Here is a 16,976-nt window from a genome sequence, read left to right as displayed (position 1 = left end):
TAGATTTCCCCCCCCCCCAATAATATTAAGCTATATTAGCAGAGTTTACATGCACAAATTATCTTCATTGATATAAATGATATTAACCTCAATATGTAGTCCCAATCTGGTGATTGCAAAGCCATTTAGAACTCACTGTGACCCACATACCACCCCACCAAAAATAATGCCATGCACAATAAACATTAGCATCTGAATCTTTCTGGATTTCAGTAAGCAGGAACTAACATTCGTTATAGGAACTAAAAGTCATACAAGAAAGATAATTAAACATGTACATAATCTTAGTAATTATCATAAAATCTGAGAGTTATTAACATTAATTCATTATTGTTTTAAATATAATGATTCCCCTTTTACAGATGGGCTGGTAGGACTGAAGATGAATGATTGAAGCTTGTCTGCAACATTATGAAAGCTTAATTAAATTGCATGGAATGAAGGAAAGAAGCTTGGAGAGAGAAGATGCAGAGGAAAAGTGAGCACTGGGCAGAGAAGTTGGTTTTTTTTAAAAAAAAAAATCTGACTATTCTGGAATAGACAGAATAAACACTATTCTGCCTATTCTATTTATTTATTTAACATATTTGTATACTGCCCAAAATGCAAGTCTCTGGGTGGTTTACAATAAAACAACTGCCCTGCACCACTCTGCCATTTCTTCTCCCAAAAGCTGTGGTCAAAGTCTCATTATACAAGTTTATGTGTATAGCATGTAGCTGAGCCATAAAAGCAGCCAGTGAACACATGAAAAAACTAAGATATGAATCAGGGACTTCCAACATGTAGTTGTTTGTCCTAACCATGCTGTGATAGTATAGCTCAGGATGCTCTGGGATTTTGCTTGGTGGTGAAAACTACACCAGTTCCTGAAGATAACTCTAGCACACCATACTAAAAGTCAAGCAGAGCAATCTTATGCACATTTTCAAGGAAGTACATTCCAGTGTGTTCAGTGGAACTTACTCCCAGTAAAGTGCACATAGAATATGGCCTAAGACTGCAATCCTATACACTTTTACTCTTACTCTACATTCTTGGTGTAAAAATTCCAGCCAAGGTAGGTTTTACAAAGACACTGTTCTTCAGCAGGATCTTAAGCATGTCCTCAGCAGGATCTTAAGCACCCAGAACCAAGTCCCACTGAATCAATGGGATTTACTCCCAAGTAAATGTGTACAGGTTGGAAGTCATGTGAGAAAATGGGAAATAGATTACCTCTAGAGCTAGAGGGAGGCAGTAACATGGGTTTGTGTTACTTAAGCTCACACACACACACACACACACACACACACACACACACACACACTGCACTTTATGGAAGATCTTTTCTGTATTATATTAATGGTTTGATGTTTTAATTAATAAATAATACCTAAATGAGTTATAATTTTATAATGTCATGTTATTGAGTTTTACAGTTCCTGTCATCAGTGATCTTCATAACTATAATGAAGTTATGAAGATCACTGATCTCATTTTACAGGTGCAAATTTAATGCTAGAGACTATTAGGAATAGTTGCATTTGTGCCATAACCTCCCTGGGAAATGTTTTAGCTTCACAACAATGATTCCTTGATGTAGGACAGGCTAAGAGATAGTGATATTCAAGGAAACTCGGTAAGTTTCATACTGAGGACCAATCCTCACTGCCTTTTAAGATACAGGTATGCATTTCCAAGTACAATAGGCACGTATGTATATCATTTCCCACAAAATTTCCATTTAAAATATGTGTGGGCCCAGATTATCACTTACATATTTTAAAGGAAAATGTAGTGAAATATGCACACCCTTCATACTTGATGGTACATGTGTAGATTTTATACTCAGGGCATGTTTAGGCAAGCTCAAAGTGTCTAATGAAAACAGATCGCCAAAGCTGCTTCATGCCTTATATGGCACCATGAGTACACAAATGTTTGCCACAGTATATTGATATGTATATACCACCTAATAGGTGTGTCCCTAGCAATGTATGTGGCAATATGTAATATGCATACAGTATGAACATGTGCACCTGAAATACTTAGGGAGATCTGATTTGCTGAGACTTCTTGCCATTTGTCCATTGTGTATTTGCATATGCACATCTCCCAGGGTTGACCATAGCAAGCCTTAACATTCACACGCTACCTGAAATTGAAATATGTATTTCCACAGCCCCAAACCAAGCATTCTAGCCACTGTGCTTCATGGGTTCTCTACTGGAGACCAATTTTCATAAGGGTAGAGTAGGAATCTGAGTCAAGCTCTTCAGGCTCAAGGCCAGCAGCTCTCCCTGTCAAATCTTTTAAGGGGATTCTGAGCACCTTTGATCAATGTTTTTGTTGGCTCAAATAAATCCTAGAATCTAATTCCATGTTTAAAAAGACCCTATTATCTAGAACAGGGATTCTCAACACTGGGTCCCCAGATGTTATTGGACTTCAACTCCCATAATCCCCGGCCTTAGTCAGTGGCCTTTGTTGGGGATTATGGGAACTGAAGTCCAATAACATCTGGGGACCCAACGTTGAGAATCCCTGGTCTAGAATGAACAGGTGCCATTTTATTTTGCCTACCTCCTCCCGCCCCTGCCATCATTTTATTTTCAAGCGCTCTTCTAATATTTTAGATTGTCATTCCACTATGTTATCCAAATAATTATCCAGTTAGAAAACTTTTCAGAGTGGTGTTGACATTTCCTGACTCTTTGTCGATTCCTTTTGAAATGAATATAAGCACAGTCTGATAAACCCCTGGCCATGGATTCGTCCCCTCCTTTGCTATCTCTTCAAACCAGTTATCATCTTTCCCTGGAATATATCACTTCTTCAAGTTCTCCAGGAAGAAGACAGCATATCTGAATGTTTCCCAACAAAAAACACAAACTGTCTCTCACATAGAAAATGTGAAGACGCAGGAAAGGCTACAGCAAGTCTTACTGTGAAGGAACATTCAAACATGCAATTCTTCACCTCGAGTCTACTTGATGTTACAAACGTGGCCTTTAATATCTGTCCAGGCACTGCAGTTCAAACGAAGTTAGGAAATACAAGAGTAGTGGGAACATCTCCTGCTTCCAGCAATGGTATGTTTAGTTACTGCAGGATATTTTTTTTAAAACAACAACCACCATACAGTAGAATCGTAATACAGGATCCTCACACATCAGTCCCATGACCGGATTGGGGAATCACATAATCCAGAACACAGTTTGCCAGCGGCAGAATCGGAGGCAAGGCATGGGGCATTCGCTACAAGCGGGCTGGCGATGCGTTCCTAACCGGCATGCGTCTTACGAAAAGAGCAATAGCTTGCTCATTGCACCAGAATTTGAATTAGCAGCAGCAGCAGCAGCAGCAGCAGTTTCCTCCTTCCAAGGATTCCAAGCGCCCCAAGTAGCCCTTACTCCAATGGTTCTTTCCCACAGTAGCAAAGCCATCAGAGAAGAACCTTTTGCAATGGCGATGGAGAACCTCGAAGGAAAAAGGACTCTGCTGCTGGTAAGGTCAATTTCCTAGTGCTTAAGCTCTCTGGTTCATTTGAATAGACTCCAGAAGTCAGAATGCCCTCTCTGACCAAAATAGGCAGCTGTCATCAGCAGGGGAGAGTGTTGCCGTGTGTTGGGAGGAAGTCAGGGGAGCGGGAAATGGGAGAAGAGAAAGGGGGCATCATTTTCCGAATGAGAACGACCCACAACCAAAAGTCAGCGGCCATTCAGAGAACTGGAATGCCTGTTCTGCTGTCCGGACAATTTGCCTTCTCTCTTGCCTTAGAAACTCTGGACAGGAATAAAATGGCGATTTTGGGGAACGGATAAGCCCTGCCAAGATTATACCTTTATCCTCCCTTCACATATCTACACACCAAATAAGGGCCGTCGTTAACAGAGGCAGAGAGAGGTTAGGACAACCTTGTTTTCGCCCTACAAACTTTTTGCTCAGTCCTGTCTGGATCCATTTCTTTTTCTATGTCATTATTTTTACACACACCCCGCATTATACCCAGATATATCCATCTACCTAATACTGTATTCCCTTTTAACCAAAGAAACTGGGAAGATCACGAATGTCCAGGATGCATATTCCAAAGTGTTGTTGACGTGCTGTTGACATTGACTGACACTTCAGTCATTAACAGAAGGGTCAGAAAGCACCGGCCATATTTCTGTGAAATCAATATATAGCATCTGAGATCGATATCCCACAGCACACACTTTCTCTTGGTCTCGTTTGCCCATGACTATCCAACTATATCCCTCTATATCATATTTTGGGAAGATCATGTCTTGATCTTCCCAAAATAATCTGTTCAGCCATATAACGAGGATCATTTTTCACTATCCACACTTCACATGGATTTCGCCTGAGACTGTCCCTGTAATCTCTAAAGAAAGTTCTTTCCTCTCCTCCCCGATCTCTCTGGACTCTGCTATTCATCCCAAAATGCAACAATGAGGAGAGTCCTCCCATTCCGTTCCAGATTTCATTCAAACGGCCCTCGGGACGGGAAGGAGCAATCTCAGAGGGACCTTAGGCTTCAAGAGAGCAGCGAAATCCGACACCAACAGGAGGCCCTCTAGAGGCCCCATTGCGCCACTACAACCCTTGGTTCCTTCCGAAGAGAAGGGATGCTTCACCTGTCTCTTTTCTCAGTTCCAGATTGCTTGCCGCTAACAATCCTGAGTGTGCTTTGATGTGACCCGCACGACAACCAACGGCACTTGGGGTGTTTTAGTTTTGCCTGAATTAAAAACGGCAGATTTTAACTGCTTCCAGAGCTGCGAAGAAACCTAAGGCCACTGAAAGGAATTCACTGGATACAAGGCATCTGTCTTAGCTGTTTGAAGAAGTCAGACTGAAAAGCACCTGAGGACTTATCGATCTGAATGTCCAGCTTTCCCATCCCAAGGCCTCATAGCGGGTAACAAGAAGCCAAACTAGTGCCACATACAACAAAAATGCATATCTAATAGATACGTCTAAATATGTTTGTATCTATTTAATTTAGATCTACCTACAGAGGGGCGGGGGGAGGGAGGAAGATCAGCTTGTTAGAAATATTGCCTTCCTGCTGATATTGGACATTTCTCTGATTCTTGGTCTCTGGTTTCTAAACTGCGATCTTCATTCAGCTTCTCTTGCCCTATATTGCTCTGCGGTTGCCCACTCTTGCGTACTCTCAGACAAAAGGACGGAGCAGGAAAGTCTCCTGTTTTTCTGTCAAAGGGAGTCAATTGGGCAGAAAGTTGACAGCTCTCTTTCTCTCTCCCTTATCTCTCTCTCTGTACCTCCAGATGCCCGATCATAGCTAGGATGGTGGAGGGGAGCCTTTGCCACTGCTGTTGACACCCCCCACACACACACGCACACCCAACACACACAGGCACGCAGGGCCGCGAGGCATCGGAGCTATGCACGGAAATATGAGAGAGTAATTTTCTGAGTAACAAAGGATCAGGCTGGAATGGCATGAGCCCTGTTATCCAGTGTCGTGGTGGCGCAGGCCTGCTGCCTCAGCAGCTTGGAGAGCCCGCGAGTGAATACGAGCAGAGCCCCCTTTCTCTTTTCCCAGGGGGATCAGCTAAATATAGGCCGGCGAGCTCCTGCGTGGTTTGCACGGAGAGCCAGCGGACCATTTGCTGTTTGTGTAAAAACCGATTAGCCAGACCCAACTGTGAAACAACTTGTGACTTTTATAGCGGCCGCAGTGGCGCACCACCAACACATGGAGATCCCTTGGCTTGCCTCGTCAAGAAGAGATTTCGGGCCCGGGGTGGTGAGGGTAGAATAAGGGAGAGGAAAGGCCGCGATTGGGAGGCGGGACACACACACACACACAACACACACACACACAGACACACAGAGAGAGCAGGCACGCGGCGGGGTGGGGGGGTCCATGTAGGGAGCTGCTTGAGAAGCTGCTGACACCTAATCGCTCGCTTGGATGAGGTGCCTCTTTGCCTTCGAGTGTCAAATGCTTAGCAGGTCCTTATTTATAAAGTTCACGCGGTGCCCCGCTCCCCCGTCACCAGGCAGCTTGCTTTATTTTCGTCCACATATCCCGAGGTCTAAATGTTTACTTAGGGTGGAATAATATTTATGGTTTATCTGGAAAACAAATTGTGCACCAGACACGAAGGACGCCTCCTTAAAGGCTCCTCCTGGCTCCGGCGAAAGACGCCCAGTGAAACTCTGCAAGGCCCACACTGCCTACTAGGGAAGGCGAATTGGGGAGAGCTGAGCAGGGCGAAATCTTCCCTTTCCCTGCATTTATAACTCCCCGTTTTTTCCTGTTGCCCCAAATATGCCAGGGGGCTGGGAGAACAAGAGAGGTCATATTGGCGTTTATTTTTCTACTACCACCAAAATGGAAAGAAATGAAAAATGCTTTCCATTCCTTGATGCCCAGGTCCCCATTTTTACAGGACGAAAACCAAAGCGAAGCGTTCTTGTTATTCTGGACATGGTGATCGCATGTTAGAGTGGAACCCACATCAAGTCAATGGCAAGGCGCCCATTGATTTTAATCCGTCACCACTGTTCCCTTCTTTTCTTCAGGCCCTTGGTGACTTCAAAGATGACACCCCCCCCCCTCAGTTCTCTACCACCGATCTCTATCTACCGGCATCGTTATAGCTGCCTAGGAATAGAGAAAGAGAGAGAGAGAGACACGGTTTTTAACCTATTAGGCACACATTATAGGGCACAAAAGGCATGCAGATATTTTTCACTGACGCTCAAGTAATAATGAATTGAAATCGTATCCTAATCGCAGCCTACAGCGGTTGTTAGCAGAGCCTTACATATAACTGACCACCCCTTGGTGTCATCTTTTTTATTCTCTTTCAGAAAAAATTAGTATGAACCCTACAAGCCAATTCGGAACTCTAGACTATGGGCAGATACCATAATAACATTCGTCGTTCAAAACACACACACGAATGAGAAACAGTTCAGAATTATAATGCGTTCTATGGGGCTTTAGGGGATGGGGTAGAGAGGGAAAAGCGCATAAATATTTTACAAATTAAATCCAGGCCAATGAACATTTCCTGTGTCTAAAAAAGAAAACGAATTGGAAAATGGGTCTATTTTCCTGAAATTTGTTTTAATTCGATTTCACTTTTCAGGGCTTATGATAAACCAGATATGGTTTCTTGTATTCGCCACCGGAGAGAGAGAAAGAGAGAGAGAGAGTTTAGCAGAATCCATAGAACGCACCTGCCCTGTTTGCTTTTGAAAAGAAGAGGCAGTGTCAGCCTGAGATCTTAAAAGCTATATAATATCTGAATAGTTTCTCTGTAAATTAGGACTCGTGTGACCTGATCCACTTAATATGTTTACGGATCGGCATGCTGTCTCCACCCGCATTCTTTAAAATTTTACTCCCAATAGTCCCAGGATTTACAGGGAATTAGCTCCCATTTATTTAAGTAGAAGCCACTTCCAGGTAAGTGCCTGAGTTCCAGTCTACCTGATATAACTAAATTGTTTTTACATCACTCTGCCTACAGTTTTCTCCCAACAACTCGTCCTTAGCAAGTAAACACCCAAAGCACCATTTTAAAAATTTATTTACAAAGCTGTGTACAACACGAAGGAATAACATTTAGAATACATATATTCATTCATATATAAACAGACTTTCTATAATAGAATGACAGGGATTTCTTTTTCCTGGGTTTTGTTTTGGAATATTTTTGTTTTTTGTTCTTTTACTCAATTTTTTTCCTATGTAAAACGCCTGTTTCCCCTCATCCTTCAGGTATGTATGGGTTTATTTTGGAGAAAACTACCGAGGAGAATAAGAACCTTCAAAAAAAGTGAAAGTTCGGGCTCCCAAATCCCTACCCTTCTTTGTTTTTTTCTTTTTCTTTTTCTTTTTTTTTTCCAAACGTGGACGTTTTAAAAAAATAAAAACCGCAAAGGAAAGTCCGTCATTTCCCCCTCCCCATACAAATATGTACAAATATGTTGCCGTGGGTTGAGCATTAGGTTTACCTGTACAGGCAGCAATCCTTGTGTGTATGTGTGCGCCCGTGTGAGAGTTTTGGGGACTTAGAAGCGTCAATTTTGAACCCTAGCAGAGGTGGTGGTGCAGAAATTGGCGATTGTAGTCGAAAGAAGTCCAGATGGGTGGGTGCTGTTAGGTTTAAGAAGTCTCCGGTATCTAAAGAGATGGGTAGAAAAAAAATCATCGCGATCATTTCTTGTAGTAGTGATTTAAAAAAGGGGGAGAAGAGGGGAGAGGAGGGGGCGGGCAAGGAAGGCTTGCGTGCCCAGGGTCTACTGCGCCGGCCACTTCGCCTGGACGGGAGTGGCGGAGGCTGCGGGCTGCAAGAACTGTCCCGAGATCATGTTTGTAGGCACGCTGAGGATGGGCGCGATGGCCGCCGTACTCCTGGCCAGCGAGAGCGGCTGGTGCGCCAGCAGGCCCGACTGCACGGTGACGGGCGGCCGCAGGAAAGTCTGTGCGCTGACGGCGCCCGAGGAGCTGACGGCCGGGCCGCCGCCGATGATGTTCTCGATGCTGAAGGAGGGCCGGCTGCTGGGCTCGGCTTTGACGCCGGCGGCCAGGGCGCCCGAGCCGGCGGCGCTGAGGCCGCTGAGCTGCAGCTGGAGGCTGGGGCTGAGCTGCGCGTTGAAGGCTTTGCGGCTGAGCTCGCTGGAAGGCAGCAGCGGCACGGCGGGCGGCAGCATGGGCCCGACGGGAGGGATGTAGGGGTACTGGAGGGCGGCCGCCGGGTGCGGGTAGGCGGCGCCGTGGGGCAGGCCGTAGGCGCGGCCGTAGGGGCCGCCCGAGGCCGAGGCGGCGGCGGCGGCCGCGGCGGCGAGGCTGTAGGCGCCGAAGCTGTGCATCATGAGCGCCGTCTGCTCGCGCAGCTGCTCCTGCTGGTGCCGCTTGAAGCGCTTCCTGCGCCGCAAGAAGGAGCCGTTGTCGAACATGTCCTCGGACTGCGGGTCCAGCGTCCAGTAGTTGCCCTTGCCCGGGTTGCCCGGCTCGCGGGGGATCTTGACGAAGCAGTCGTTGAGCGACAGGTTGTGGCGGATGGAGTTCTGCCAGGCGGGGAACTTCTCCCGGTAGTAGGGGAAGCGGTTGCTGATGAACTCGCAGATGCCGCTCAGCGTCAGCTTCTTCTGCGGGCTCTGCAGGATGGCCATGGTGATGAGCGCGATGTACGAGTAGGGAGGCTTCACCAGGCTGCTCTTGGGCTTGCCGCCGCTGGAGGCAGCAGCCGCGGCTGCAGCCGCCCCGGACGGCGCGCCCGCCGCCGCCGCCGCCGCCGAGCCCTCCTCGCCGGCCGCCTTCTCCTCGACGGGGCTGCCGCTGCCCGAGCTGGCCTCCGCGGACGCCTCCTTGGCCATCACCAGCTCGGACGCCTCGTCCAGCGCCAGCTGTGCAGGCAGCCCCGACGCGGCGACGGCCGAGGGGCTGGTGCCGGCCTCGGTGTCGCTGCTGCCCCCGCCGCCTCCCCCGTCTCTCTCCTCCAGGCCGTCGTCTCCCTCGCCCACCACGTCGATGTCCACATCTTCGGCCGTCAGCACCGTCTGGCCGGACATGTCGCTGGCGCTCAGGCTGCCGGACAGGGTCATCACAGCTCGTGGGAGGGTGGGCTGGGCAGCAGAGGGGGGATTAATAATCAAAACAAGAAGGGAGGCGGGAGAAGAGCGGACGGGAGTCCAGAAGACACCTGGGAGCAGCTCCAAGCCCCCTTCCAAGGCTCCGTCTCCAACAGGTAGCGGGGCTGGCGGCAGCCCTGCTTCCCCTCCCTCTCTCTTCCTCCTCTTCCTCCTCCTCCTCCTCCTCCTCCTCGCCTTCTTCTGCCTCCACCTCTATCTGCTGGCCTTGATGCCTTCTTCTTGCCCGACAGGCATCTGGGAGCAGATCAAACTCCTCTCTTGCCTCAGCCCCGAGTTGGCTGGGCTTCTGATCTCCCCGCCGGCTCTCCCAGACCGAGCTCGGCTTTCCTTAACGCTGGTGATGGTGGTGATGATGATGAGGGGGTGGCGGGGGTGGCGAGGGAGTTTCCCCCCCACCTCACCAAAGGAGCAGCAGCGGGGCGGGAGTGGAGGGGGGAAGGAAGAGAAGCTGGGTTCAACTCGTCGGCGGCTCCTTCTCCCAGCTGGGATCAGCTCAAAACTCCTCCTCAACAGTCTTATCATGTGGCATGAGAGCTCGCATCAAAGCGCCTGGAGTAGCTGCTGCTGCTGCTGCTGCTGCTGCTGGGCTTGACGGCGTTTCCCCCCCAGCCAAAAGGACCTGCGATCTGCTCCCAACTCATCCGAGCTGCTGCCGCAGGTTAGATCTCTTTCGATTCGATCTTTCCATCTCTTCTCTGGAAAGCGCTGCCTTTCCTCTAGTCCTCCTCTTTTCCTTTTTGCCTCCTTCGCTTTCTCCCCACCACTAAACATATACCTCCTCTTTCTCTCTTTTTTTTCTTTTTAGGATATTTCTCCCTCCTCTTTCCTTTTCTTTTTCCTCCTTTTTCCCCTCCCTGGAGGGAGGAGGGGGGGACGGTGATATCTTGCAGCGGCGAGAGTGAGGGCGGGGAATCGGCGGGCGTTATAAGGAACTCGGTGCCACTTTGGAAGTCCCCTTTGAACAGGCTGGCTGATAGATTACTTTCCAGTTAAAGATATACCAGGAGGCGGGGCCACGTGACGGCCTGACGTAAGCGCCTCACTGGTAAGCCATGCAAAACTCAAGTTGTTTCATGGAATTGTCAACAAAGAGACAACAGTGTTTCTCCTCCGCTCGATCAGAGCCAAGGAGCCGTTGAGCCCCTTCGGGCTAACTGGAGACTCCGCCAGGCCCGTAGCCACGTGAAACCCGAGCCCGGCTGCGTTGCCTTGGTTTGAATCGGCTAAGCTGGGAGAGCGGCTTTATTCAGGACGAATGGGACACTTTCAGACAAACAAACCCAACCCAAAGCCACGATCACACATTAAACACCAATAAAGCATAGAGCCTGCGGCCGATTCCATTTTTTCAAAGTTCGCCCCTTTAGTTGTTATGTTCTGAAGTGAAGTGGGGGAGGGACCCCAACCACAGCAAAAGCCTACCCAGCCCCCCATACACAAAAGTCTTCAGCTGTGCCGATTGGGTCGGAGTAGAATCTCAACAGTGAAGCCGCTGGTATACCATCCTTAAGACCGCCGCCTGAACCACAATGGATGATGCTAGCAGTTGTTTTTTTTTTTTTTTTTACAAACCCCGACGACTGCAACCACCACCCGCACCAGAAGAACTTTGGACTGAAAAATCACTTTGCTGTGCTTTTCCTCCGGTCTCTCCCTCTCCCCTTTCCCAAACAACAACAGCATCAGCTGGGAACCGAAGATCAGAAAATGGCTATCGATTAATCTATTAGATCAGCTGCAGAGAGAAATAAAACAAACAAACAAAAACGACGTAAAATATCTAGAGAGAGAGAATAAATAAACCTTTAGCTGGTGACTTTATTGTTGTTATTTGCCCAAGGTGTTAAGGATTTGATAATGACGCGTTAGCATATGGAGAAGTAGGAAATGGGGAAACGGTGTGTGAATAGGAAGGCTCAATTCACCTCAGCTCAAGGTAAGCCTTGTCCCAAGCAAAACAAATCGGGGGGTGGGGCTGGAAAGGATGCGGGGGGTGTCAAAGTTGGTTCAAAAATTCTGTTTCCTCGTTGCTTGTCAAAGGGGTCGATTTCCACGCAGAACAATCACTTTGGGCTGAGGTAGGAAACGATTCGCTCAGTGGGGCTTCTTCATCCTGTGTATTGTTGTGAGGATCGCCTGTGGTTTTTGGAGAGGGCTTGATAACAACAACAGTCAGAGAGGCGAGGAATTAGCTTCTTCTGATTCTCCCAAAGAAATCCAGTCTCGCCTTCTTTTCATATGAGCGAGAAGGCTTTGGCACGCCTGCCTTCCATCTGGCCTTCTCTTCGGGCTTCAGGTGACCCATAGAAGTTGAAGCGTCCAAATAAATTAAGCCACGCCCTTTTCGTTTGCAGGAGTTTGCTTTTTAAAAAAATCGTATAGGTTTAACTCATCCAGGTGATTCTGCTCGAAACAATACTTGTCGCCCTGATAAGTTCGCCTAGAAAATGCTGGTCAGTCTTGCAACCAGAAAGCGGGTTGCTAAGGTGGTGGTGGTGGGGTGAGGGGGGGACCTACCGATGGATAAAGAAAAGGGAGAAATGTTATACCGAAGCCGTTGGTTATTGAGCTGATTGCTTTAATCCCAGAGGGGTGTGAGTGAAGAAGAATGGCCTGGGACTCAGTTTGGTCCTTACCTCTGAATTGCCGTTCACACCAGAGGCGTTTGGCATTCGTGTTTTATCTATGTGAACAACGCAGCAGGTGTCTTGTTAAACTGAAGGTGGTGATGGGGTTGCCCATTGGCCTCCTAGGTCTTCTTCTCCATCTCGTCATCCTCACTGTAACCTCAGCCACCAAAGAATAGGACTATCAACACAGCCTTCCGAACAAAAAGCATCCCCTAAACATCAACTTTCAGACCACCCCCCAAGATGGGATTTGAATCAACACCCATTAATAAGCCTTCACCTGTCCTTGAAGAAAAATAAATAACGAAGAGGTGTTTTGTCACCCCTGCCCCCTTTCGGAACAAAGCGAAGCAAAAAGGGCTGGACTCTAGGATTTTTAAAATATAGATCAGAACTGTGGAGAAATGTTACCTTTTTGATCAGGGTTAGGAGGAAATAAAATGCCTGTGTGGGGGTGGGGGCGGAATTCATATGGGCCCGTGCGGATAGAAAAAAAGGAAGAGAAAACGAATCCCGCCCCCCACACTTTTAATCGCTTCTATTCAAACTCCTGGTGGAGATGCGAGGTGTTTTTCTTCTCCTCAGTATATTTGTGTAATCGCGCTTGGTTATAGTTCATTGCCATCGTGTGTGTACACACAAACACAGAAGTCACACTTCATGTGTGTGTGTCCTTTTTATTAACCAAATGTCCCTAATGTATATTTCATCACTTGGAACATTAATTAATCTTCTTATTCTTGGCTGTCATACTGAGGAAATTTACTTAAAGTAGTTCCATTGAAAGTAAAAGGACAAGTCAAGCACTCTCTTATTCTCATTTAACTGACAAAGAACGTACCAAAAAAAGCATCGGTTTCAATAAAGCAAGAACAACATCCCACACTGGATACGATTCTTACTGAGGGCTTTCAACAAAAAAGCTTTGGGCTCCCTTACTGTCGCCTTCTCGGGACTTGGAACAAGTGGTGACCCTTTACAGCGGACGAGAGATCTCAGCTAGGACAAGAGTTTACTGGACACTCTCTCTGACATCTCTCAGGGAAATGGAGAGGGGCGGGGAGGAGAGGCTTTGGTTTGTTTTTTTAAGAAGAAGATCAACTCTGAAAGCCCCGGTTTCATTTGTTGCGCTTTTTCTTTCGACACAATAAAAGTCAAATTAATTGATTCATACCATTAATTACGGTGCTTAGCGTGAAAAGAAACGTTTCCCCTCGATTAGGGATCTATTGTGCTAATCTCTTGTTCAATCAGTGTTACCATCTGATACGGGGGAAAGGCGCGGGGCGAGAGGGAGGTAGGGCGAGAAACAGGACAGGGGAAAGCCGGGAAGTTTGCGAGTCTCGTTCGCATATCCCGTTAGACTTCAGAGCTTTCGGACTGACTCGAGTCCCACCACACCCGCCCCGCGGTTCCCTTCCCCCTTTGCAAGCGATTTAGATCAAACAGCTAGTTGGAGGGAATCGAGGAGGAGGAGGGTTGGTGATGGCGGCTTTCAGGCTGAAATTCGCGGGAGCATCTTAAGGGTACCTTGCCCTGTTTGGCCAGCATTCCAGGGGGGAAACCCACTAATTTTAAGTTGAAAAGGAACCCCAACCCCAGGGCTGGCAGAATCCTCTGTACCCAAAGGTTAATATTACTGGGAAGGAACTGGTGATGGTTTGTGAGGGAAGGGAAGAGAGAAAACAAGCTCATTCTAAGGAACCGTGTCGGAGCCTAAGCTATGGGCCCGTCCATCTGACAGTGCTGGGGTGTTAAGCAAATCCTGGTTTAAGCTTAATTGAAGTTTGCTCTTAAAACCCACACGTCTTCAATCATCTGAGCTAAGCTTAGCTGGGCTGTGTGTGCGTGTGTGAGAGGGGGGCGGGCGGGCAGGAAAACCCTTTTATAATAATCAGCACACTTTTGCAGAGGAGATGCTGGTAGGCACCAAAATGTGAAGAGTTTGGCTGCTGCCCCCAACCCAAATCAGGGGACATGGGGGGGGCGGGCGGGGCGGGAATAGGTGTTTACCGTAGTTGAGGTAAGTAGTGTGCGTGTGTGTGCGTGAGAGAGAGAGAATGTGTATATGTCACACACACACACACACACACACACACACACACACACACACACACACACAAAGATTTAGCAACGGGAGACAAGAGAACTGTACAGTTCAGATCGATATGGAGTCAGATAGAGACATAACTAGCATCAAAGGGGCTGGTGGGGGGGAGAGGAGCCCGAACAACTTATGATGGGAGAGGAGAAATTAATTACAGCTCACTTTGGTTCTAATATGACCAAGCGAGTGTCTGGCCGGGAAACGAGTTAAAAATGAACCCGGAGACTAGGTGGGATTGGAAAGGGGAGAGGGGGAGAAATTGCAACGCTGGGCTAAAATCCCTCTCTCTGTAATCGTTTTAAGGAGAAGGAGGAATCAAAGGTGTCCTCTTTCATCTCCTTAACCCTATTACTTTTACTAATGAGTTCTATAAATCGCTGACCTGACCCGTATTAGATCCGTATTGTGGATTGTTATAATAAGAATGTGGGTGTTTAAAAATCAACAACGAGCAAAATCGAAGAGGGAGGGGGGACCTAAATAGATACAAATCATTCTTGGGTCGGGGGGAATGTATGTAGACCAATCGGAGATGCCGGAAAGATGGTGAGTAAAAAAAGGGAAGAGGTTTCATGCGGAGCTGAAAGGTCTCTCGTTTCTGTAAGGAAATTGACACGTTTTCGGCGCGGCGGCAATCGTCTGTTCTTATACCCTTTGGAAGTGTTTTAAAGCTACGTTTTCTTCAGGTTTGCGGCAAGACCTGGGCGGGGTGGAGGCTGGAGGGGGGTTATGAAGGTGTCGCTGAAAAGCACCGCCTGGATCCAATCGAAGCTGTAACGGCCCCTTGTCCAATTTCATTCCCACGGCCGCAGACACAACTTTGATGTGTGTCCAGCCTGAGCTTCTTCAAACAGAAGCTGGGGAAAACAAAGCCACTCTTGAATGTAAACGTTGGCTTTTGGAAAGATTCTTGGTTCTTTAAAAATACAAACACAAAAAAACCAAACACCTCTAAAGAAATCGTAATAAATCGTCTATAAAACCCAACCCAAGATGCCACACTAAAAGAAGGAAGAAGGAGAAAATAAAATAAGAAAACACCACACAAGAACAAAACGAGTTGTTCACATTTCCAAAACGGATCTATTTGTCCTGGAACTGTATAAACATCCATACTGTAAAAGGCAACACGTTTAATTAACGATGAGAGAGTAGTTAGGGGCAGAAAGCTAGTAAAATTGTGTGATAAATTTATGGCATTGTTAGCGTGCTTTTAATTATGGCTATTATGTTAATTATTTCACATTAGCATGGAGTTATCAGCAGCATGTCAGATTTAATCAAAACGAGTCTTTCTCTCGAAAATTGTTCTTTTCATCCGCCGTCAGGAAAAGAAAAGGGGAGGGGGAGGCGCGGGAGGGGCGGTGGGGGGAGAAGGCGAGAGGACACAGGAGAATCCCAGGCCGGAGCTGTCTTGAGAGCAAAACAAATGACTTTCCCATTGAAAGAAGCGGCTTGGACGTGATCCGGCAGGGACTTCTGTTTCCGCAGGTCCCCCCCACCCCCCACCCCCAGGCAAAGGCTAGGGAAGAAAGGAAAGCGCACTCCGCTCTGTTTTTTAGGGATTCACCATTTTCACGTGTCTGCCCCTCCGCCCCCCGTTGGAGAAGGCGCTTCATCATCTTGGATCACTCTGTCAAACAATATGTTCTTGCTCGTTTTTATCAGTCCCTTTTTACAAAACCCCCTTTGACATTCCACACTCGCCAAACGCCGGCCAGGAGCACAGAGACATTAAACAACCACAAAAACAACCCAACACCCTACAAAACATAACGCCAGGGAAGGGAAGATGGACACCGCGAGCGAGAAACGGGGCTGCCTCTCCCTTGAACCCCACTGAACTCTGGCGCTCGTTGGAAGCCTTGAACTTGTCCTTGCTACCCAGCCTCCACCGATGTCATGGTAAGGAAGGGTTGCCTGGTGCGAGAGTGAGTCAGAGCCAGGTTCAAATCTCTCCGCGGTCAGCCAGCGAAGGCAGGGATGGCCTTGGGCAAGTCCCTCCTTCCCCTTTTCAGCCTCGTGCTCACCTCCTGGGACTGGTTCTATGACAGACCTGAGCCTGGAACGCTCTTGCTGAACACAGCTAGAAAAGAAACCAAAGCAGCTCACGGTGGCCCTCAGGGGAAGCTCAGATGGGACCTCTCACTCGAGTTCGAATCTTCCGGTTCGAATCTCACCTCTTACACACGAGGTGACACGCCTTTCTCTCAGTCTTTACAATATGGGGATATTTTCTAATTTAATTTAATTAGACTTCTAATTTAATTTACCTCTTTTTCTTTTTTTAAGCTCGAAGATGTTTACACTGCAAAAGGAATAAAAAGACGATTTCCTGTCCCAAAGAGGATCACAGTCTTTTAAAAAGCACAGCGGGGAGACACTAGCCGCAGTTACTGGGAGGGTTACTATGCTGGGAGAATAGGAACCGTTGGATATGAAAAAGTGCCTCATTGCCCCGTTTAGCAGAAGTATGATTACAAAATTGTTGTAAGGATTGCCACGAGATAATGTACCTAAAGAACTCTGAATCCTTCAAAGCGGTTATCCAAATATTAATTATGAACTGTGACCACAGTGGAATCGCATGCATGTTTACTTGGAATTCA

General features: G+C 47.4%; 1 protein-coding gene across 1 annotated transcript; it reads right to left on the bottom strand.

Moving 5' to 3' along the window:
• Positions 1 to 8,274: 8,274 nt before the first annotated feature.
• Positions 8,275 to 10,571, bottom strand: FOXD3 (forkhead box D3). Its single transcript, XM_053242746.1, has one exon. The coding sequence runs from the start codon at positions 9,580 to 9,582 to the stop codon at positions 8,275 to 8,277; it is 1,308 nt and encodes a 435-aa protein (XP_053098721.1). The 5' UTR covers positions 9,583 to 10,571.
• Between the last annotated feature and the right edge of the window lie 6,405 nt (positions 10,572 to 16,976).

Source organism: Hemicordylus capensis, chromosome 4 (assembly GCF_027244095.1).
Source record: "Hemicordylus capensis ecotype Gifberg chromosome 4, rHemCap1.1.pri, whole genome shotgun sequence".
Lineage (NCBI taxonomy): Eukaryota > Metazoa > Chordata > Lepidosauria > Squamata > Cordylidae > Hemicordylus > Hemicordylus capensis.
This window is presented reverse-complemented; position numbering and strand designations above follow the sequence as displayed.

Coding starts and splice junctions, on each gene's coding strand:
- FOXD3 (XM_053242746.1), bottom strand. CDS start 9,582: ATGACCCTGTCCGGCAGCCTGAGCGCCAGCGACATGTCCGGCCAGACG.